Below are 25224 nucleotides of genomic sequence, written 5' to 3' on the forward strand. Positions count from 1 at the left end.
GACTCCAGCCAGGTCTCCTAAGCAATTTCAATTTTATCAGTAAAGAAATTCATGAAGTCATTACTCTTGTGCTGTGACGGAATATCTGGATCTGTTGAGGCTTTATTCCTAACCAATTTAGCCATAAACACCTAGGATTGTTGTGGTTATTTTCTATGAGTTTGCTAAAATATGCTGACCTGGCAGCTTTTAGTTCCTGTCTGTAGCTACAGACACTATCCTTCCATGCACCGCGAAATACCTCTAATTTTGTATTCTTCCACATGCACTCCATTTTTTTAGCTGCTCTCTTGAGAACACAAGCGTGATCATAGTACCACGGTATGGGGCTTTTTTCTTTAATCGAAGGGGTTCGACGCTATCAAGAGTTTGGCTTACTGAGTATATGAGATCAATCTGGAAGATTATTAGTGAAACTACACTACCTGTCAAAAGTTTGGGGTCACTTGCCTGAAATGTTTCTCATGATCTTAAAAATCTTTTGATCTGAAGGTGTATGCTTAACTGTTTGAAATTAGTTTTGTAGACAAAAATATATTTGTACCAACATATTAATTTATTTAATTACAAAACCAAAATTGTATTTAAAAAAATTTTTTTTTTTTTTGAAATTGATGACTTGGACCAAATAATAAAGAAAAGCAGCCAATAAGTGCCCAACATAGATGGGAACTCCTTCAATACTGTTTAAAAAGCATCCCAGGGTGATACCTCAAGAAGTTGGTTGAGAAAATGTCAAGAGTACATGTCTGCAAATTCTAGACAAAGGGTGACTATTTTGAAGATGCTAAAATATAACACAGTTTTGATTTATTTTGGATTTTGTTTAGTCACAACATAATTCCCATAGTTCCATTTATGTTATTCCATAGTTTTAATGACTTTACTATTATTCTAAAATGTGAATGTATATATATATATATATATATATATATATATATATAAAATAAAGAATGAGTAGACCCTAAACTTTTGAACGGTAGTGTATATTTAGTGGTCGAAAGAATAGTTCTACCTGATGGCATAGATTGAGTGACCTTTGCTAAGCACAGCAAACAAGAGAAGAGGTAATGATCTGAGATGTCATCGCTCTGCAGTAGAATTTCTATATTATCAACATCAACTCCATATGACAGAATTAAATGTAGTGTATGATTATGGCGATGAGTTGATCCTGTCACATTTTGTCTGACTCCAAGAGAGTTGAGAATATCGATAAATGTTAATCCCAATGTGTCATTTTCATTATCTATGTGAATGTTGAAGTCACCAACAATTAAAACTCTATCTACAGTAACTACAAGATCTGATAGAAAATTTGCAAATTCACCAAGGATATCTGAGTACAGCCCGGGTGATCTATATACTGTAGCAAGGGCGAAAGACGATATTTGATGTATATCTGATGGTGTCACATTAAGCATTATTAGTTCAAAAGACTTAAACTTATATCCTGTCCTCTGAGTAACACCAAAAACTTCACTGTAAATTGTAGCAACTCCTCCTCCTCGACCCTTCAGACGAGGCTCATGTTTATAACAATAACCTGGGGGAGTAGATTCATTTAAACTAATATATTTATCCGGTTTAAGACAGGTTTCAGTCAAACAGAGCACATCCAAACTATGATCTGTAATAATTTCATTTAAAATTAGTGCTTTGGTTGAAAGAGATCTAATGTTTAGTAGCCCAACCTTTATATTATGTTCATCTACAATTTTTTTTCTTCAAGTTTGACCTTAATACATTTTTTGCTAAATGATTTAGTGAGAGTTTTGTGTTTGATAGTTCGCGGAACAGACACAGTCTCTATATGATATCTAGGTGATACAGTCTCTATGTGTTGTAGTTTATGTGACCTGTGTGACGTCTCAAGGCAGCTAGCAGATGTTCGGATTAGCCAGTTTGTCTGCTTCCTGACCTGGGCCCCAGTTAGTCAAATACTATCACTATTAAGACTATGAGCCAAATTACTAGAGAGGAGAGCGGCACCTTCCCTGGAGGGATGGAGTCCGTCTCTCTTTAGCAGGTCAGGTCTACCCAAAAAACTCTTCCAATTGTCTATAAATCTTATTCTATTCTCCAGACACCACTCAGACATCCAGCAATTCAGTGACACTAATCTACTATAAACCTCATCACCACGATGAGTAGGGAGGGGGCCAGAGCATATTACAGTGTCTGACATCATTTTTGCAAGTCCACACAGCTCTTTAACATTATCTTTAGTGATCTCCGACTGGCGAAGTCGGACATCATAAGTTCCGACATGAATAACAAATTTTTTTTCTTTTCTTTCACCCAATTTGGAATACCCAATTCCCAGTGCACTTTTAAGTCCTCATGGTCACGTAGTGATTCGCCTCAATCCGGGTGGCGGAGGATGAATCCCAGTTGCCTCCACGTCTGAGACTGTCAACCCGCGCATCTTATCATGTGGCTAGTTGAGCGTGTTGCCACGGAGACATAGCGCATGTGGAGGCTTCACGCCATCCACCGCAGCATCCGCGCTCAACTCACCACGCGCCCCACCGAGAATGAACCACATTATAGCGACCACGAGGAGGTTACCCCATGTGACTCAACCCTCCCTAGCAACCGGGCCAATTTGGTTGCTTAGGAGACCTGGCTGGAGTCACTCAGCACGCCCTGGGATTCGAACTAGCGAACTCCAGGGGTGGTAGCCAGCATCTTTTACCACTGAGCTACCCATAAATAACAATTTTAAAAAATCTACATTTAGCATTAGCCAGCACTTGTAAATTTGATCTGATGTCAGATGCCCGAGCCCCTGAAATGCATTTAACAATGGTGGCTGGAGTCTCTATTTCCACATTCCTTACAATAGAATCACCAATTATTAGGGCTCTTTCAACATGATTCTCAGTGGGTGCATCACTGAATGGGGAGAGTCGATTAGAAACTCTAACAGGAATGGGAGAGTGGTGTTGCTTTGCTGAGCAAATATGCTGCCGAGATGTCACCCAAACGCCCTGCAGCGGGGGCTCTTAAGCTGGTACCAAAGTGTGTGTTTTGCTCACTGTACAATCCACATCCAAAGCAGTATCTACCGGCTTCCCTTTCTCACTGACCTCCACTAGCGTTCGGATGCGGGTCTCTAACTCATGAACCTTCTCCGTCAGCCTGACTAATTCCTTACATTTATCACATGTAAATCCCTCACTGCTGACAGAAGAAGCTATAGTAAACATGTGGCATGCAGTGCAAGTAGCAATAACGTGTGCTGATGCCATGACTTACCGCAAATATTTGTTGTTGTGGTTCTTCTTGGGCAGCGTGGGTTTGAGACTGATGTGAATCCCTCACGCAATTGTTTGTTGTTATGGTGGTTCTTGATAAGCGGTGCTTTGAGATCAATGCAATAATCCGTGTAACACAGAGGAGGAAACGGGTGCAAGCGGAAAAATGCATGCAGTTTAACTGCGATAAAAATAGAAAGCGGATGCATGTGGAGAAATGCACGCAGTTGAATCATGATAAGAGAATAATGCGAGAAAAAAAATGATGCGTGCTGAAAAATGACAGCGATTAAAGATTAAAAGATGAAAACAGAAAGATAAGCAATACTAAAATGCTAGCAGGCTACAAACACAGACTTGAGCTTGGCGCCAGCAGCAACAGGAATTGACATCGATCAGCCAAAGAGAAAGGGAGTTCAGTGTGGTCATTGTTGTACTCTTAACATTTAATATAGCCATTATAATAATTATCATCAATTTTGTCTTTTAAAAAGTGGTCCATAACGAGTCAAGTGGACCGAAAAGAGATGAGCCCACTTTCAAGGTCACAAAAAGTGTGAATGCAAAAAGTTGCTAAGATATTGTGCAGCTTTTGTACAGTATATATTTAAGACACATTTGTCCAGTTGCTGTAGAGACTCATGTTCCAGCTGATAGCAGATATTTCCAGCTATTCTGGCACATTCATCAGATCACATCAAAGAGAAACTGAGATCTGGGCACTAATCTGAAACACAGACAATTTTCATATATTCACTCACAGAAGTGCATCTCCTTTCTATTTAAAGGGGGAAAGACTGAAATCTCCAAAACTATTAACTACGATCAAATAACATATTGTACTTCTTTTTCAAATCAGAAATGAAATATAAGGGTATCATAAGTTGTGCTTCTTTCACTCAAATCAGGCCAAAAACTAAAGAAAAGTTCTAGAGGTAACAAACAGAAGATGTCTTGATCAATAAGCTGATTTAAATGTGTTCGAGTAAGCGTCTCATCCTTATCATGTCTCTAGCAAAATCAAGAGAATTTGTTACAGAAGCGGCCTGAACTCAGATTCAGTGACACATGAGTCAAAACACATGGAGACTGATCTGTTATGAAACTGAGAGTTACAGGTCTGGATGCTGACTCAATGGTTAAATGTGTCATTTTTCAATGTTAAAATACTTTCTTGAGACAACACACTGCAGCAGGGCCATTACCACGATATACAATGAGGGAGACGTGTGCCCCGTAATATTCAGATATGGCCAAATTGTTCCCAATAATTTATATCCTTGTTTAGGGTTAGGGTTAGGCACCGCGGTTTAATTGTCATTAAGTTGTTGCAGGGATTGCATAATGGTTTAAAAAAGTAGCATTTTTTAGTTGTGCTCAGTGGTCTAACACCGCTCGTTAATGTCATTTGAGATGGCCAGTCAAATCATAGAAGACGGGGCTCACTTTCATAGAAGATAAACGGGAACCTTGTGGATTATTTCAGTGCTATGTATAAATGCAACAGTTCAGATTAAGAATGCCATGTAAGATGCAAGTTCAAGTCACTAAACATGCAATATTTGCCCACTATTTTACGATACAAAAGTTGTACAGACCAATAGTAATTGCAAAGTACTCAACTTTTGGCTGAATAAGCCATTTTGAATTGATAATATGTCATGTACAGTTTTCATGTATGTGAAAACATCAACAGAGCAGTTTTCAACATATCAGGCATAAGAGTGAATGTGTGATCATGAATGAATAGAATTATTTCGATTATCCGACTAGCTTTTGAAGTTCTCAGTCTCAGATTTGAACTAAAACATGGTAAGACCTGTGACTTTGACTCTACTGTGTTTTTAGGTTGTGACATGAACAGTGTAATTTATTTGTAATGAAAATAATATTTGCAAATAATAATAATAAAAAAAGTCTTTTTTTATGACTTTAATTCTGACAACAATCTGTGTCTTCTTTTAAAAGAGGTTTCATGAACTGCAACACTTTTATTTTGGTTATGTCCTTGTGAAGTCTGTGCTCATAAAAGAAGTCATCAGTTAAAGGAAAAATATGTCGTTTACTCACCCTTATGTTATACTGAACTATATGCAAATATGTTTTTATATTATTTATTACATCAGTACACATTAAGATAAAATGCTTCTTTGGGGTAACGAGATTGATTAAATCTAAAAAGGATTAAAGGGTTTGAAATATAAATAACATTTCAATAATTAACTCATTCATTTCTCAGTTCTTGTGATTTTGTATATTTTAGGCTATTTCCTTTTTGGGTACTGCACATATCTAGTTTGTGGCACAGAATATGTTGTGTGGACATTGCCTGTAATTTATATACAATATCTATATGTAAGCTGAATATGAACTTCAAAAGAACAGTGTATATTTTAAAACACAAATCATTACATTTTGGGGCTTTATCACATTTAGAGTGATATGTTCAAGACATGGTTATGGCCTTACAATGCAGTGTTAAAGATGATTATGTAGCTTTATCTTCAATATTTCTGAAGACATTTTATGAAAAACAAATATGAAAACACGCTAATTTTAAGTACCAATATCTGTCTGCTCTATTTTCTCTGCAATAACATTGTAAGAGTATGACTGACATGAAAATGAATTATGCAGATATTTGTTTCTCTAATGGAAACAATTTGTTTGAAGTGAATAAATGGTCTGACAGTAAAGTATTGGGAGTGCTGGCAACGGGCCACAGCGAGTCCTGTGGGTTTAACAGTGTGTTTACACAGAGAAATGATGCCCGCTATAGACACCAGCGCTCACAGCCAACACTGACACACACAGTGATGAGAATGAGTGTACTGGTGCAGTAATGCTGGTGTTGGCAGTGGGTGTGTCCTTATTAAAACAGTATAATGATGTTTAGTAGAAGGAGGGCGAGCAGGAACCGTCTGTCTGACCCACTGCTGTGTGTCCTCATGGGAACTGTGTGTGAATGAGCCTGCTGGAATCAGAAACACACAGCTGCGCACCACAACACTGAGCACTCACAACACACTAATCCTGACACTGCGTCATAACCACAAGAGATTATTCTCAACAACAGATTTCATGTTACATATACAGCCAATGAGATTTCACTGTGGGCGGAGCTACACGATAACACATGCTTAAAACAGAGAGCAAGTGATGATGAAATGTTCTGTTGTTTGTTGCCGTTGCGACTGATTAGGGCAAAAACTCAGATCTACATGGAGACACTCGTTATATTGAGGCACACTAAATGTATTAAACATTTAATAAAATATAAATACTCTTTCTTAATGCTGTTATTTTATCTGTGAAACACAAAAGGAGAAACTATGAAGAATGTTCACACTGCTCTTTTCTACACAGTGAACATGACTGTCTAGCTCCACAATGACAGAAAACATAAAGAAGTGATGTCACATGTACAAGTACTGAAACTTCCTTTGTAGTACTCACGGGTACCCAGAGCTGCATTAATGCACAGGCTTACCACACACACTCACACACACACGTAAACACACACACACACACACGCACGCACAAACGCACACACACACACACACACACACACACACACACAAACACACACACACTCACACACACACACAAACACACACACTCACACACACGCACACACACACAGACACACACACACTCACACACACACAAACACACACACTCACACACACGCACACACACAGACACACACACACTCACACACACACAAACACACACACTCACACACACACACACACACACACACACACACACACAACACAAACACACACTCACACACACACTCACACACACACACAAACACACGCACGCACACACACACTCACACACACACAAAGACACACACACACTCACACACACACACAAACGCAAGCACACACACGCACAAACACACAGACGCACACACACAAACACACACACAATCACACACTCACACACACACACACACACGCACACGCACTCACACACAAACACACGCACACACACATGACACTCACAGACACACACACTCACACACACACAAACACACACACACACACGCGCACACAAACAGACACACACGCACACACATGCGCACACACACACACATGCACTCACGTACACACGCAAGCACGCACACAAACAGACACACACACACACACACAAACACACGCACGCACGCACACAAACAGACACACACACACAAACACGCACACACACACACACAAACAGACACACACACACACACACAAACACACGCAGACAAAAAGACACACACACACACAAACACACACGCGCACACACACAGACACACACGCGCGCACACATGCACGCACCTTTTCTGTGTATAGTTATATCAATATTATAACTATATCAATATCATATGTTGCCATGATGACGTAATGCTGTAAACCCTAAAACGATTGTACAAATGTTGATTTAAAGAACTTTCCAGCTCAAATAACACACACGATTAAACAGAAGAATTAATGTAAGTGCTTTTATAAAATTATAATCTTCACATTTCTGACTTTAAACCCTCCAAAAATTGACCCCATTGACTTCCATTGTAAGTGTCTCACTGGAACACACATTTGTGCTTTTATTAAAGAAAAGGAGAGATGAGTCGAAAATAATTTTTGTGGTGATCATCATTATTGAGCTTAACTGAACTGAATCTGGAACATTCCTTTAAATTATAAAGTATATTTGTGAAGTACAGTTGTAAGTTTACATCATGGTACAAATCATTGCGTACGGACAGGATGATTTTCATTAATGTAACAAGATTTTGTGGTCACGTGTTTAATTGTCATGAAAACAATGTCACAATGCAAAGGAATAGATCAACCAAAAATGAAAAAAAAATAAAAAAAATTCACAGTTTGTTAACCCTCATGTCATTCCATACCTGTATGACTTTCTTTCTTCTGTGGAACTCAAAGGAGATGTTAGACAGAATGTCAGTCTCAGTCACCATTCACTTTCATTGCATCTTTTCCATTCATAAAGTGAATGGTGACTGAGACATTCTGACATTCTGTCTAACATCTCCTTTGAGTTCCACAGAAGAAAGAAAGTCATACAGGTATGGAACACCATGAGGGTGAATAAATAAAGACAGAATTTTCATAATGTTCATGAACTTTCTTTAATTGCTCCTACAAACAGGCCTCATTTTCATGTGATTTTGTTTTGATTGGCGGGTGAAATGTTCCTCAGGTGACTACTGTCTCAAACACTTTACATCACCTGAGACTGAAACACTTCATAACACTCTACGAGAACACAAGATATTCACAACTATCTACATGATTCATTTTACTAAGTGCTCCAGATATCATCCATCTCTCGCCATCGTGCGACTGACAGCGATCGTGTGTTTGCGCTTAATGTTGACGGTCAGTTACTGCTGTGTGTAAGTGTCTCACTAAACAAACTGTGACTGTCGATATGCCACGCTTCATTACTTTCTCATCAGAGACGATCTCAGCTTCATCTGAATCTCCATCACAGTTCCCTGATAATCAAACACTGACTGGTAAAACATTACTGTTGATCACAGTGTGAGCTGAATAAAAGAGTTTGTGCAGGAAATTAGAGAGACAATTTTATTTATTAGGATAAACCCCTTGAGATGAACCATCTCATTTTCGAGGGGGTCCTAACATACTACAAAACAGATACAGTATAAAAAACAAACAAAAAAAAACAAACAAACAAACAAAAAAAAAACACAATCAACACACAAGTATCAGAAAATGGGTACATTAGTAAACACAACCACTAAATGGCCACTGAGAGGCCATGAACATCTACTTGCCCAGCACAATATACATGTTCATGCATATATATATATATATATATATATATACCTACACACACACATGCAAACATAAGTACATACACACACACACACACACACACATATACAGTTGTGCTCAAAAGTTTACACACCCTTGAATGTTTGGCCTTGTTACAGACACACAAGGTGACACACACAGGTTTAAATGGCAATTAAAGGTTAATTTCCCACACCTGTGGCTTTTTAAATTGCACTTAGTGTCTGTGTATAAATAGTCAATGAGTTTGTTAGCTCTCACGTGGATGCACTGAGCAGGCTAGATACTGAGCCATGGGGAGCAGAAAAGAACTGTCAAAAGACCTGCGTAACAAGATAATGGAACTTTATAAAGATGGAAAAGGATATAAAAAGATATCCAAAGCCTTGAAAATACCAGTCAGTACTGTTCAATCACTTATTAAGAAGTGGAAAATTCAGGGATCTCTTGATACCAAGCCAAGGTCAGGTAGACCAAGAAAGATTTCAGCCACAACTGCCAGAAGAATTGTTCGGGATACAAAGAAAAACCCACAGGTAACCTCAGGAGAAATACAGGCTGCTCTGGAAAAAGACGGTGTGGTTGTTTCAAGGAGCACAATACGACGATACTTGAACAAAAATGAGCTGCATGGTCGAGTTGCCAGAAAGAAGTCTTTACTGCACTAATGCCACAAAAAACACAGTTCAGCTAGTTGTGGCGTTTTGTATAGGGACCCCTAGTGTCACTACATCGACACAACGTTGAGTGAGTGACAGATAGGGAACATCCTGGTTACGCTGAACTATCCGCTGAAATGAAATGGCCGGGACCTTGTCTCGGCTCCTCAGCATAAAACCTGAATGAGTGGTTGCATACCAGCTCCTTTTATACCCGTATGTTCGGGGGAGTGACATGCAAATACCACTCGCCAATTTTCATTGGCCTTTTACCAAAGACCAGAGGTGTTTTGGGCTCCCAAGAGTGACCCCTAGTGTCACTACATCGACACCAACGTCTCGTTCCCTCCATCAGGGAACGGAGGTTACGCAAGTAACCATGACGATAGTTGAAGTGTACACATTTGAAAATGAATTGTAACCAGTGAATGTGTCTTTTTCTATTAAGTGGAGGTCAGTTAAGTGAGTACATTATACAGTGATGAGTATTAAAAACACATCTCAGAACAAATCTACAGAGATTGCTATATGCTCTGTTAAGAGAAAAGATTGGTTTAGGATGCAATTTGGTAAACTACATCTGCATAGTCAAAAAATGGTAAGATAAGTTGTGAGGCAAGTTTCTTTCGAACATTAAGTGTGAAACAGTTTTTAGGTCGATATAACACACTAGTTCCATAGTTAATTTTGTGACAAATGCAATCAATGTGAGGTTTGAAAGTAAGTTCAGAGTCAAGCAATAAACCCAAATATTTAGTTTGATCAACTCTATGCAGGTAAGTACCATCATTACACAATATTGTTAAATTATCAGATTTTCTTTTGATTTTGTCTTGTTCCAAAATACATTTATTAAGCAATAATTTATTAGACATGAACCAATTTGGTAAAGTATTAAAATCGTACTGAAGGGCATTTGAGTCTTCATTAGATAAGGTTTACAGGTATACATGACAGTGTCATCCGCATATAGCTGAACAGAAGAATTAGAAAAGACTAAAGGAAGATCGTTAATAAAAATAGAGAGAAGAAGTGGACCCAGCATGGAACTTTGCGGTACACCTCTTTGTTGGACAAATAGATCTGATCTACTCCCTTGGATGACAACACATTTTTTTCTATTATGTAAATAAGAGTTAAACCAAAGTAGTGCATTTTGAGATAGGCCAACTGCAGAAAGCTTATCTAAAAGTATATAATGATCAACCAAATCAAAAGCCTTTTTAAACATCAATAAAAACAGCCCCTGTAAGATCAGCATTATCTAATGCAGAAAATACATGTTAGTCATTTTAGAAGAGCAGTAGCTGTTGAAAAATTACGGCTAAATCCGGATTGAAATGGTGATAAAATATTATTAGTCTCAAGATACTGTGATAACTGATTAAAAATTAATTTTTCAAATACTTTAGCAATAGAACAAATGATAGATATTGGTCTATAATTATGTGGGTCCAGAATATGGCAATAGAGTCATGCGGGTGTGTTTCCAGATAGTTCACATGTAGATAATGACATACTGAACAAATCAGCAAGTGCATACATAAGAACATGAGAAGCTAATTTAATATATCTAGATTCAGTGCCACTAAGACCAGCAGAACTGCTCAAACTTGGTTGATTAATAGCATTCAAAACTTCTGCAGGTGTTATTTTACTAAAGGAAAAAGAACTATGTGATCAGGAAATATTATTTCAACTATCAGTAACTGAAGAGTCAGACATTAAGAGCAGACAGAAGAAACATGCGGAACAAATACTTGAACAATAAAGGATCATGAATTATTCTATTCTCATCTCTTGATTTATAGTGCCTTTATCTGAGGTATTTATTAGGTCTTTTATATTATTCCACCATCTTTTACAGTTATTGGATAAACATTCTTTACAGTCATTAGATTTAGCATTACGTGTCATAGTCGTAGATATAGTTGTAAGTCATTTGTATATTTCCCAATCAGTATTTTCCCTTGATGAAATTTAGCCCAGGCCTTATCCCTCTGCCTAAAAGACTTCTGGGATCTGGGATCATGTCTGTCTAATGCTGGAGTGAACTCAGAATATAGGAAATCCCAGACATCCTGAACATTGGGTATTAACTGATACCTATACCAATTAATAGAGATTAAATCATTTAGAAATTGGTCTACATTCATTTCCCTATGTTGTCTAATTTTCACCAGTTTCGGAATTGTAATCTTCCATACACAGTAAATAATTAAATGTTCACCAAAGCAACAGACAAAATACCTGCTTTAATAAATCTGTGAGGGTGAGTGACAATATCCAGTCAAATAAAGACTGACATGTTCAGGTGATTCCAGTGGGTTCCTTAATTAATTGTGTTAAGTTTCTTTAGCAGAAGACTTATCCAACCAATGTTTGCTGAAATCACCGAATATAATCATTTCATTTCTACATGAGATAGAATCAATAGTCTGAATCATACACTTGGAAGACATGTTTCCAATAGTTATGTATTTATTTTGATGAAAAGTTATTTTTACAACTGAAGGTGTAAAAGGATGTAGCAACACCACCGCTATTCTAACTGCTCTATAAAGTGCGTAATTATCAAAGATTTTGTTATTTAACCATGTTTCAGATAGTGTAATAATACTAGGATTATGTTGAGTTACCCACGCATGAAGTAGATCGATTTTGGGCAAAAGACTTCTAATGTTCAGATGAATAATTTTTAAGCCTTTAATACTGTCCATTTTTAAATGTAAGAATTCATAGAAATAAAATATTATTATATGATAAATTAGAGGCTAGGCAGTTCAAAAAATCCAAAAGGGTTGTAAGAGTTTGAAGTAATATACCAACAAAACTAACACACAAAACAAATATACAATAACACATAAAAACACACAAAAACAATCAATCCCAGAAATCCTAAACCAACACCTCTAGTAAAGTCAGTACAAGCAAAGACCATTAATAATCCACATTAAGGTCAGTCTGCAACAGCATCATAAGCATTAACAGTAGCTCAGAGAGAAAAAAGAAAATAACCACAGTTTCACAACATTTAAGAAAACAGGAGCAGCTGCCGATACAACACATTCGATCTCAATTCTTAAAATCCCAAGATCAATCTTTTTCTTTATGTGAAGTCCTCTACAATGCCAATAAATCACTCGTATATGTGACCACAGTTTGTGCTATGCGACAAAAAATGTCTGTGATTCGTCACTGACTGATTCATGTTTAGATTTCACTCGCAAAAACTGACGCTATTCTTAAAGAGACAGTGCCGTTTGTGCACTTGTTCTACATATAATGAAAATACTTGTAAATAGTACAAATTATGCATGTAAACAATAAACATGTCACTAACAGATTTGGGCTGTAACAGGATACATATAACGGTGTGACGTAATCAGAATACAAAAATAAAGTAACTGCATTCAGCACTTGTTACATTTTCAACTGTATTCAGAATACAGTTACTTTATACAATTTTGTTAGAATACTTTTATAATACTTCTGTCATAATGAACACAAATAATGCAGATGAAAAAACATTAGTGTGCAACTCCACATTTAATGTAAAGAAGTTTCAGATTCCCTTAGATTAGTTAAAGTGGATATGTATAGCATATACTGTATGCAATTTCAAGACATCATATTTATTGATGAAATATATGGATGTTTTAATTTTTAAATGTGACCAAAATGTTGGAAAACTAAAGATAACATTGAATTTGTAAAATTAATATTTCATAATGTATCAAGAAAGCTCCCTGTATAATTAAGAGCATTCGCTGAGAGAGAATTTCATTTGTAAGCATAAATGACATTATAACTGAAATATTCCCAAATTAATCAATCAAATTTAGAGCTTATGAATCCAGAAACCAAATCCAAATCTCTATTAATCCTCAGCCCTAATTTCAACACCTGAAGAGAGATCCACCAATCACAAATGAAAACTGTGGCAGAAAAGCTCGACTGAGACTGACAATGAAGCGTTGTGAATGTCGTAACGGAGTCTCCCCGCAGCGGGCACGTGCCGTGGGCTTTGAGACCGGACAAAAGATTTTTAATACACATTATTAAACGCTGTGCCCAGAACACATTATACGGGTGAGTGTAACGTCGTGGAAATGTTATAGATGTAAATTGTTGCCTTCAAATCCATCAGTCAACAGAAACAATTATGTCACAGTCTCGAATTTCATGACCAAACTGTTTTAAATTCAGGACAGTAATATTGTTCATATCATACAAATTAAAGATTGTCATATATTGAGCTGAGCATAGTGCCAGAAGAGCTTGTTTTGACATACAACAAAAAGAAAAAGATTTCCAGTTACTAGTTTCAACATCGTAATCCTCACACGATCAGAAACACTGGACAGCAGCAGTTAACTAATCTGACCACCAAAACAACTTAAACTGAATGCACAAGGCAAATATAACATAAACACAGCAGTCATCCCTTAATATTACAACATAAACATTATATCATAATCTAAACAGACACTGTGCCCCAATGTTAGAACTATACAACAGACATAACACATACCATAACCTGAAACAATGACCTAGTATCAATAACACAGATTTTTAATAAATATATGAACTTACCTTTATTGGAACACAGAATCCATGCATCTCTCATTGCAAATGAACATCTCCGTTACTTTGTTGTAGATCGCCCGCTTGTTTAAGCCTCTCTTTCTGAATTTTTAATTGAAATGAACTTTGCCAAATCCATGTAGGTCGTCGATGCTTATACTATATCTATTTTTGCGCTTAATAACGCATTAGTTATGTGAACTTGAATGTGCTGACACAAAACTAAAATCTAGCCTATCAGATAGCGTGACTGAAGGAAGGAGCTTCTGATTGGCTTACTCGTTTTGGTAAGCATGCTTACCTTGGCCGTTTGTAGTAGCGGGCATAAACGTGTTGAATGAAAGGGCAGTAAACAATGAAATCAGAGAAAGCGTAACATAAAGTGCTTATATCCGAGGATGGTGCCAAAGCAAATACATGAATAACTGTCTGTGCTGCTCAACTGAGAGGAAAGATGACCAATTGAATGAAAACAGTTGTTTATATTAGCAATTATATTTAAATATTTCATAGTGTCATTTTTCTTTTTCTCTGTTAGTACGCACTGCTTATCTTACTTATATGGACAGCACGTCCCTCTCTTTTCTTCTGATTCTCAAATAGTTTTTTTGCTTCAAATTAAAGTTGGCAGTGTCGTGATGCATCTGGTTGGTTTGGTTGAAACTGAACGCTCACTGTTGCGCTCTATTAGATATAGATCAAAACTGCACCTGACTGCAGGTCAACAGAGGACATTAAACATGCATTAGTGCCACCTGAACTCCTGCGGGTGTAGATTATATAACAGCAATAACTCACAGGAATATACGAGAGATGATTTGATGGAGTATGATGATGATGATTATGAAGATTATATCTCACCTCTGATGATGGACAGTTTGGAGGTGACGGCGATTTCACCCTCAGTGTTTCTGGCGACACACTCGTAAAGGTTTTCATCACGCGGCGCTCTGAGTGGTTGGATCCGCAGCACCGCTCCTGCCGCTTCATCAAACTCTATTGTCTGGACCAATAAGAGAACAGAATGAGCAGATGTCCACCAATCACAGCAGAGTAACAAAAATTACAGTAACACAATCAAATACAAAAGAGGAAGTCTGTTTACGGGCAACACAAATGAGCTTTGTATTTCTTTCATATGTAAGCAAAACGGACATTATAACTGAAATATACCCAAATTAATCGATATCGGAATCAAAGCAAAAGCTGGTGAATCGAATCGTGAAATCTGTATCAGTTTTATTTTGTATCAGTTGAAATCTGTATCTGCTTTTAATTGGAAGCACATATGGATGTGGATCAGGTTTGTTATCATTGGATTTCATGCATTTTTTTTTTTTACATATTTGAGTCTGATTCTATAAAAATATAATTTCTTTCTGCCTGTCTGAACAAACTCTAAAACTCTGCTGCTGGTTGCAAGAAACCCCTTAAGTTAAGAAGACCCTTCCAGTTATAACTGATCCTAACTCAATATAACCAGCAGTGTGAACTCTGGTGTGGGTCTGATGACCTGATAAAGCTGACCAACATTTAAACTTATTATACTTCAGAATGGAACTGATTAATTAAACAACCATCACAGACTGTTCAACATTCAGGTGAGTTCAGCACATCGGCATCTGAAGTGAATTCTATTTTAAACTCCATTATATAAAACTTCAACAGTTCAGTTCACATTTGACTGACAATCACTTCAGTTCTGTGATAACAAGAGAGTGTTTAATTCTCCACTCAGTTATTTCCAATTTTTCTGCTGGTTAAGGAACTGAACAAGAATAAAGTCCTCATTAGCATCTCATTTGCATATGCATGAGAATGGATTAGCTTAAATCCCTCCTGACTGGTCACAAAAGCCCCTCCCCCCACCCCCGTAAGGAAGCAGGTGTGAATGAGCACGCGCACACACACACACACACACACACACAGACAGACAGACACACACACACACACGCACACACACAGACACACACACAGACACACACACACACACAGACACAGACAGACACACACACACAGACACACACACACACACATACACACACACACACACACACACACACACACACACACACACCACACACACTCTCACACTCTCACACACACACACACCACACACACTCTCACACACACACACACACACACACACTGACACATAAACAAACACACACACACACAAAATACACACACACACACACACACACACACACACACACACACACACACACACACACACACACACACACACACACACACACACACACACACACACACACACAACACACAGTACATACATGTTTCACATTTAGTCATTGTAGTCCCGTCCAAATTGAACACATTTGTTTTTCTCAGTACACTTATGGCACAAATAATACTCAGGAATATTATTTATATTTCTCGCAACTCTTCAACTCAATTATTTTGACCTTCACTGAATACTCTGACTGAAGCGAAATGTCTCGTTGCACTTTCATTATGGAGCAACTTTCTGTGTAAAATAAGAGTTAGTAGATCAAGTTCTGCGGCACATGAACTCACAGATGTTAAAAACTGTAAATCAAACATCGTTAAGAAAACTAATCCTGTCTGAATATTAAACAATTCAAACAACCACAGAAAATACAGAACCTGATTAACAGATCATATTACCTTTAATGAATGACTGAGGTTGGTATATTTATGATGTAATTATCCCACTATTAAACAATGATGGAAGATCGTGCACTTCTGTGAGTATCAAGAGTGAAGTCATGTAACACCTCGAGACGAGGATCAGAACCACAATTGAGAACATGTGAAGATGAACCTGTTCACCCATCAAACATTTATGGAATACAAAATTACATTCATTTCGAGGAAGATGCTAAATATAACTTTCTGTACTCATGAACTGCACACAGTTTGTGGTTTTGAGAGCGCAGCGAGATGCTTCTGAATAAAGATGAGACAGTTGACATGAAACACTTCTGGGAAGTTTGGGTATTACATGCTATACTCCATCTTTGATAATTATTTTATAATTATTATGAATACAACATACAGACTATATGGAATATTGGTATTTTTTGTGTAAAAAACAGTTTATCACACTGGCATTTTAAATGAACTAGTAAAGGCAGAAATGTTGTTTAAAATGGTGAAACACTTAAACTGAAGTGTGAAACTCTTTTTCTTGAAAACTGTAAACACTGTGTCTCTGTGGCGCTAATGCCTCTATGTGCTTTGAGCGACCCGTCAATTTAGAGACAATAACATTGACTCGACCAATGGTGTGAGTTGGGGGCGGAACTATCTGGTTGTTTGTGGGGGATGTATTTGGAAAGCTGTTTGAAAATATTGTTTTTGCAACTCCATTTGGTGGCGCAGAAGACACACTGCCCATAAACTCTGTATACATGAGTCAGGCATATGAGGTATCATTAAGCTTAGAATCTGATCTTTTCACAGATACCCATCATTTCTGCATTTGTTACAAAAAATAACCAAATATGGCCTCAAAACATTCGCGTTGAAAATTAGCACCCCCTAGAGGTAGAAATATTTACATGAAAATAAAATTCTTTCACATAGCACATAAATGGACAAGTCATATATCAAATGAAAGCTATCATTCTCATAAATATGACTGTATAGTTTATTTTGTTGCCGTAATATCAAAGTTTGAATTATTTTCAAAAGAATCACAAAATAAATATGAAATATGATTTCTGTAAATCATCAAATGCAAACGTATCTTTTACGTGCCGATAACTGCTGTTGTAATCCCCAAATAGCCAATAACTTTATATCTGCTTTTATCCTTAGGCAGTTCTCTAAAACATGAGCCATTGTTTACTTGTCTGTGAGATTGCTTGTGTGAATAATCCAATATTATATCTTAGATGTCCAGAACAAAATATGCCATCCAGAAGGAAAAGCATGCTAAACAAATCATCAGAAAAATATGTTTTTGACTATTGATGATAAAATGTTATATATCATCACAAAGAGGAGGATCTCAGCTTTCTAATGACATCATAGATTGAGCTTCTAGTCCACTCAGAGGCCGAGATATTCAATGAAATAATGAGAGTGGTGCTTGAACTGAAAATTAGACTGAATGTCTATGGACGAGCACATCTGTGAGGGATAAAATGTGTTACAGCGCCACCTACATTTCACATCTGTATATTGTGATGTTTAGTCATAAATAACTAATATTGTCATTATATTCATTCATTTTCTGTTATAGCAGAATTCCATGTACAGCTGCTCTGAAACAACACCTGTTGTGAAAAGTGCTATACAAATAAAGTTGACTTGACTTGATGGAATGTGAGAGAGAAAAAAAAATTCTAGTGCTTTCTGCCACCTATTGGAATAAAATGAGACTTTTCAAAGTGAGGTAGAGTGAATAGAACCAGATTTACATGTTTACAAAGTTAGGACAAAAAAAAAAAAAAAAAAGTAATAAATAAGTACACTTTCCCTTATTCATTCATATACATTATAACCTAAAATGTTAATGTTGATAAAAAAAAAAACTAAGAAGATATAGTTGTTGTTGTCTGGAATTGATCATTAAATATAGACATTGGCCTCCTTTTGAGCAAAAGTTGCATTTCTAACACTTGAGCGCCGAGAAGAATTCAAGCGGTCAGTATTTCAGTCAGACACACAGTGAGTTTCTCACCTCAATTCTCTGTGAATTCACTTTCTTGCCCTTTTTATTCCAGAAAACCAGCGGCTTTGGGTCACCTGTGGCCTGACACACGAAAGACACAACGCCACCGGACACACCAATCTGATCCGTGGGAATCTTCGTGAACCTCGGCGCCGCTACAACACACACAGAAAAGCATGTTACTGATGACATCACCACTCTTTATTTACATTCACTCATTCACACATTGACTTACAGTGAATTCAAGATATTCAGTGCATTCAGAAAGTATTCAAACCCCTTCATTTTTTTCACATTTTGTCATGTTGCAGCCTTGCTTTAATGCTAAAATGCTTTAAATATTTATAATCTACACTCCATACCCAATAATGACAAATCAAAAACCAGATTTTTTAAAAACTTTGCAAATGTATTAAAAATAAAAAAAATTTTATCTCACATTGACTTAAGTATTCAGACCTTTTTCTATGACATTTGAGATTTAGCTCAGGTGCATCCCATTTCTCTGGATCATCTTTGAGATGTTTCTACACTTTGATTGGAGTCCACCTGTGGCCAATTCAATTGATTGGACATGATTTGGAAAGGCACACACCTGTCTATATAAGATCTCACAGATAAAAAAGCATATCAGAGCAAAAACTAAGCCATGAGGTCAAAGGAACTGCCTGCAGAGATCAGAGACAGGACTGTGTTGAGGCACAGATCTGGGGAAGGCTAAAAAACATTTCGGCTGCATTGAAGGTTCCCAAGAGCACAGTGGCCGCCCGGCCAAACTGAGCAATCGGGGGAGAAGGGCCTTGGTAAGAGAGGAGACCAAGAACCCGATGGTCACTCTGGTTGAGCTCCAGAGATCATGTGTGGAGATGGGAGAAACTTGCAGAAGGACAATCATCACTGCAACACTCCACCGATCTGGGCTTTATGGCAGAGTGGCCAGACGGAAGCCTCTCCTCAGTGCAAGACACATAAAAAAGCACCTAAAGGACTCTCAGACTGTGAGAAACAAGATTCTCCGGTCTGATGAAATGACGGTTGAACTATTTGGCCTCAATTACAAGCACCATGTCTGGAGGAAACCAGGCACCGCTCATCACCTGCCAAATACCATCACAACGGTGAAGCATGGTGGTGGTAGCATCATGCTGTGGGGGTGTTTTTCAGTGGCAGGGACTGGGGGACTGGTCAGGGTTGAAGGAAAGATGAACGCAGCAAAATACAGAGATATCCTTAATGAAAACCTGGTCCAGAGCGCTCAGGACCTCAGACTGGGCTGAAGGTTCACCTTCCAACAGGACAATGACCCTAAGCACACAGCCAAGACAACGCAAGAGTGGCTTAGGGACAACTCTGTGAATGTCCTTGAGTGGCCCAGCCAGAGCCCGGACTTGAACCCAATCGAACATCTCTGGAGAGACCTGAAAATGGCTGTCCACCGACGGTCCCCATCCAACCTGACAGAGCTTGAGAGGATCTGCAGAGAGGAATGGCAGAAAATCCCCAAATCCAGGTGTGCAAAGCTTGCCGCATCATACTCAAAAAAACTTGAGGCTGTAATCGCTGCCAAAGGTGCTTCAACAAAGTACTGAGTTAAGGGTCTGAATACTTATGTCAATGTGATATTTCAGTGTGGCAGCGGTGGCATGGTCGAGCGTCCTCCTGGAGAGAGGAAGCGGTAAGTGTGCATACACCTGAGCCAGATTATGATTAACACCTGTTTCTAATGGCAGTGTGCTTGGGGAGAGCGGTTTCTTCACAAGTAAGGCTTTAATTAATATACTCCAGTGCTTTACAGCTTCTCAATAACTCATCAGCTTCACAATAATAATTCATCAGTTTCACAATAAGGTCTCTTGACCCTGACTCTCTCTGCTTCTTGTCGGTGGCGTGGTCCTTTTTTACCGCTCTCCCAAGCTCACTGCAATTTAAATATAATGCTAAATAAAAGTTAATTATTTTTTTTGCAATTTTAATGCATATGTGATTTAATTTTATATTAAATTGTGATATATTGCCATTATATCGTCTATCGGTCACCCTGCTCTCTGGATATCGACATCAGCCATTAAAAAAATAATATCGGTCGACCTCTAGTGCAATGCATTCTGGGACTGCCTTCTGCAAAAAGGCTACATGCGATGCTGCATTAGTGTTTGTTTGTATCATTTCACACAGAGTGTCAGTCAGTGACATGCAACGGTTGATCCGGCTTTGGCTTCGTTTGGAACTATTATCATTAATGGTACAATGACAAAAATAGACAAAATACACTGTGACATCACAATGGGCAACTGCACAGGTTCTTTAGAGCAGCTCTGCGGTTTTAATTATCTTTTCATGTTAATAAATGTGATTATAAAAGGATATCTATGGTTTACAGTGAAGTATATGTAGGTTCTTTTAAAACCATCAATAAAACCAATTTTAACTTGATTCAATATGCCTGTATGATAATGTTGGTCAAGTAACAGGTTGATGAATATAAATTCTTACACAATTAACATACTTCTAAAACCTGAGAAATGTGACATAAAAATACAGTTACACTTTTCAATTAAAAACACTGGCGTTCGTGTGGTTCAAATTTACCAAAAACAACTACAGGGAAAAGGGTCTTGACGTGATAATAATGACGGTGATCCGTGAAATATAATTAATGTCAAAACCTGATCCACTGATCCCGATGAAAATCTAAAGAAGCCCACATAACCAATAATCTTTCAGAAACCGCCTGTTTCAACCAATTTTTTTATGATATAGATTATGATATGTTTTGAGACTCTCAGCCTAAGAAACTGCTGAAAATAATAAAATAAAAAATTATTGAGCCAAAAATCTACTTTTTTCTTATTTTCTGATTTGACATTATATATCTCTGGGTGTAAATAAGGTGGCTCTGAAGAACTGCTTTTGGTTTGTTCCCAATCATGTCATCTGTATCTGAGAAACAATTTGTGTTAATACGACAAAGCAAATCAAAAGTTATAACATTACAAACTAATTTATCTTAGTGTACAAAAATGTCTCCATGTGTCCAAAATAGTACCCGGCCCGAACGATTCTGTCAGGTTTGAAGCCTGAACCCGATTGAATGAATGAAACAGAGCGCAGGTGTCTCGACATGCGTTTTTGATCATTTGAAGTTCTTTTTAACTTCACTTGGTGTTTAAAATATGTTGGTCCTGCGCGAGATGCTGAAGAAAAAGCGAGACGCGGTGCAAATGTCAAAGACATTCGTCCAGCATTTGTTTAAACAATGAGAAAACAGAATAGACATGCGCAAAAACACATTCAGTGTGAACGGCCCCTAACTCGTCCATTCGCGTGTGTCTGTGAGTGAGAGCGCGTGCACAAAACAAGTTCGGTAAGCCTGTTTATTTTTTCATTCATTACACACCCGAACCCAACTCGAACCCGAAGTCCTACTTGAAAAACGAACCCGGTCCGAAACCCGTCAGGTTCTTGGGTCCCGTCGGGCCCGGGTTGGGTTGCAGACCTCTAGTCCAAAAGCCTCTCCAAACAAATAAAACATAATAATTGTACATAAGAACTAATTACACATGCAAACACAACAATGACTAAAGGTTTGTGTGGTGAACATCAGTTAAGATGGCATTCCAGGGACCAGTTTATGGCAGGGCCCCTCTCTAACTGTCGATGTGGAAGAAGATGTACCTCACTGTGATTGGATCCTTGGTGAATGAACATAAACAAATGTTCAGCAACATCAGATAAGATGCTAAGACAACTGCCAGACACCTCTTACAGGGCAAACTTATTCCTAACTGCCATAAATTCCTTCAGGACCTCCCGGATGCAGCTGCAGTGGAGGGCCACAGAGATCTATTCTATCGATCTCTAGGTTTGGAGGCCTTAAATTAATATAAACTGCAACACATCCACTCCATCTTCATGCAAAGCACAGTTTATGTTAATGGTTATTGACTGTTAACACAACAGTTCACGGGACAGACCTATTAACAGATAAACGAATGCATGGACGATGACTTAACCATTTCTTATCGCATTTGGTCTCTATCTGTTCCATACGATGCCTTTAATAATTTGAAAGAGGTTTGGTAAAGAAATAATGCATGTGTAAAACGTTAAAGACACTGTTTTAATACTGTACTTTATGCTATGCAAATGAGTTCCACACTAGGTTGGGCAACACCGTGGCTATTTCAGACACCAGTGGCCAATCACACTCCAGGATCGGAAAGGTGTCAAATTTCCGTCTCTTCCTCATCAGAAAGGGATAAATATGTCCCCGGGTAGACACACCCTTGTCCTGTGTTTCCAACTCGACGGGGAAGGAGACATTAGCAGACACACCACGTCTTGAGTTTCTGACCTGACGAGGAAAGAGGCTACAAGATAGTTGAGGTTAAGCTTTGCGAGCAAAACCTTTTATATTGCTATATTGCTGCACTCTAGCTGAAAAAGGGCCTCAGCATTGAGGGACCTTATCTGACCCTTACGGCCCCTCCAGCAGCACAGCCCAGTCCACAAAGGACCTCTGCATCGGCATACATTGCCTGTCCCACATGGCTCCTCAGTGACGATGCCGGCCTGCACAGACCCTATGAAGATTCAACTGACCCAGCTGCCCAGTCCACTCTTTAAGGACCCTCTTGGTGCAACCGAAGTTCAGCATCCTCCAGCCCAGCGTGGCAACGACTACTGGATCGCAACTCTGCGCCCTTCCTACTGCACGCTACCCGCATCACCAGTGGAAGACGTCTCTATTGCCGGACTGATCACCCAACAGTGTGGAACATAAATATAAACTTACCAATCCTCTTTCTAGAGACCTTGGCATTAGTTTATACCTGCAGCATATGTTTTTCTAATGTGCTTAGATAACAGTTACCTGGATTCAGCTTGTTACAAATATTAGGTATATTATTGTTTAATGATAAATAAGCATTATTTATCACCATTTTGCCAGAGCAATTAGGTGGTTTCCCATAAGGAGCATTCCCATACAGTTCTCTCCCATTGCTACATTCAGTTCAACAGCATTGCATTTATCCATTCTGTGTTCAAATCATTTATTTGTTTTATTGTTTAATTCAGTACTTTCCTTTTTGGTTATTAGTTTATTATCCTTTAGCAGTGCATATTCATTATTAGCATTATTAATCGTTGTGGTATTTACTCTTGCATATGTACTGTTAATAAATGTCATTAATTTTATTACAACTGTGTCTTCATTGTGTTGATGATCAAAGACTCTACTAGTTGTCCAGACTCTCACAAATCCTTCAGATAAGTCAGTTGACCAACTCCCTCTAGTTTACATTTATTCTAAATTGTCGAACAGCTCTTTTGGGAGTGTTCTTAAATTGTTAAGATAGTATTCTTAACTGGTGCCCTGTATTGGGTCATCTGATACACTCATAACCACACTTTAAGTGACACGTGATCAAAAATCACTACGTCATCGGTGAATTGAGTAGAAATCACTACATTTGCATAGCATGCAGACATGATTTTAGTAATGAGATTTCACAGAATGAGTTTCATTCTGTGTCATTTGAGTCATCATTGAGTCTGTATCATGTATTTGGCGCCATCTCCTGGTGGTCATATGTAACATTGTGCTTCATGTGGATTATCTAATGATCTATGCATCTGATTACCTGATATTTTATGTTCTGTTTATATTTCATGAATTTATAAGCGGAAACACAGTATATACGGCGTACCCCCTTCCTGCTACTCAACCTGCACTTGAGACCTGTGAAGAGCAGGTGTGCTGTGTCTTCCCAAAATAAAAGACAAGGAAAGCACAGGGCCCAGATGGTGTTTCACCCACTTGTCTCAAATCCTGTGCTAACCAGCTGGCCCCCAACTTCACAGAGATCTTCAATAGATCATTGGAGCAGTGTGAAGCCCATGCTGCTTCAAATGCTCCACTATCATCCCTGTCTCAAAGAAACCCAAAATCACAGGACTTAATGACTACAGACCCATCGCTCTGACGTCTGTGGTCATGAAATCATTTGAGAATCTGCATACAGATTCTCAAATGAGAATTGAATGGCTGGTTCCCTGGTGCAGTCAAAACAACCTGGAGCTGAACACGTTTAAAACAGTGGAGATGACAGTGGACTTTAGGAGGAACACCCCAACACTGACCCCCCTCACCATTCTGAACATCACTGTGGCAGCAGTGGAGTCATTCAGGTTCCTGGGCACTACCATCTCACAGG

The 25224-nt window shown here is 38.2% G+C and overlaps 1 protein-coding gene across 1 annotated transcript in view; it reads right to left on the reverse strand.

Annotated features, from left to right (window-relative positions):
* The window catches only part of LOC127443057 (receptor-type tyrosine-protein phosphatase S-like), a 201302-nt gene that overhangs the window by 127374 nt on the left and 48704 nt on the right, over positions 1 to 25224 (reverse strand). The window contains exons 4-5 of the mRNA XM_051701542.1: positions 19016 to 19161; positions 15205 to 15346 (exon numbers count right to left, since the gene is read on the reverse strand). Of these exons, the coding sequence (XP_051557502.1) occupies positions 15205 to 15346; positions 19016 to 19161 (288 nt within the window). The remainder of the gene's footprint in view (positions 1 to 15204; positions 15347 to 19015; positions 19162 to 25224) is intronic.

The sequence above is a fragment of the Myxocyprinus asiaticus genome, chromosome 6 (assembly GCF_019703515.2).
Source record: "Myxocyprinus asiaticus isolate MX2 ecotype Aquarium Trade chromosome 6, UBuf_Myxa_2, whole genome shotgun sequence".
Classification (NCBI taxonomy): domain Eukaryota; kingdom Metazoa; phylum Chordata; class Actinopteri; order Cypriniformes; family Catostomidae; genus Myxocyprinus; species Myxocyprinus asiaticus.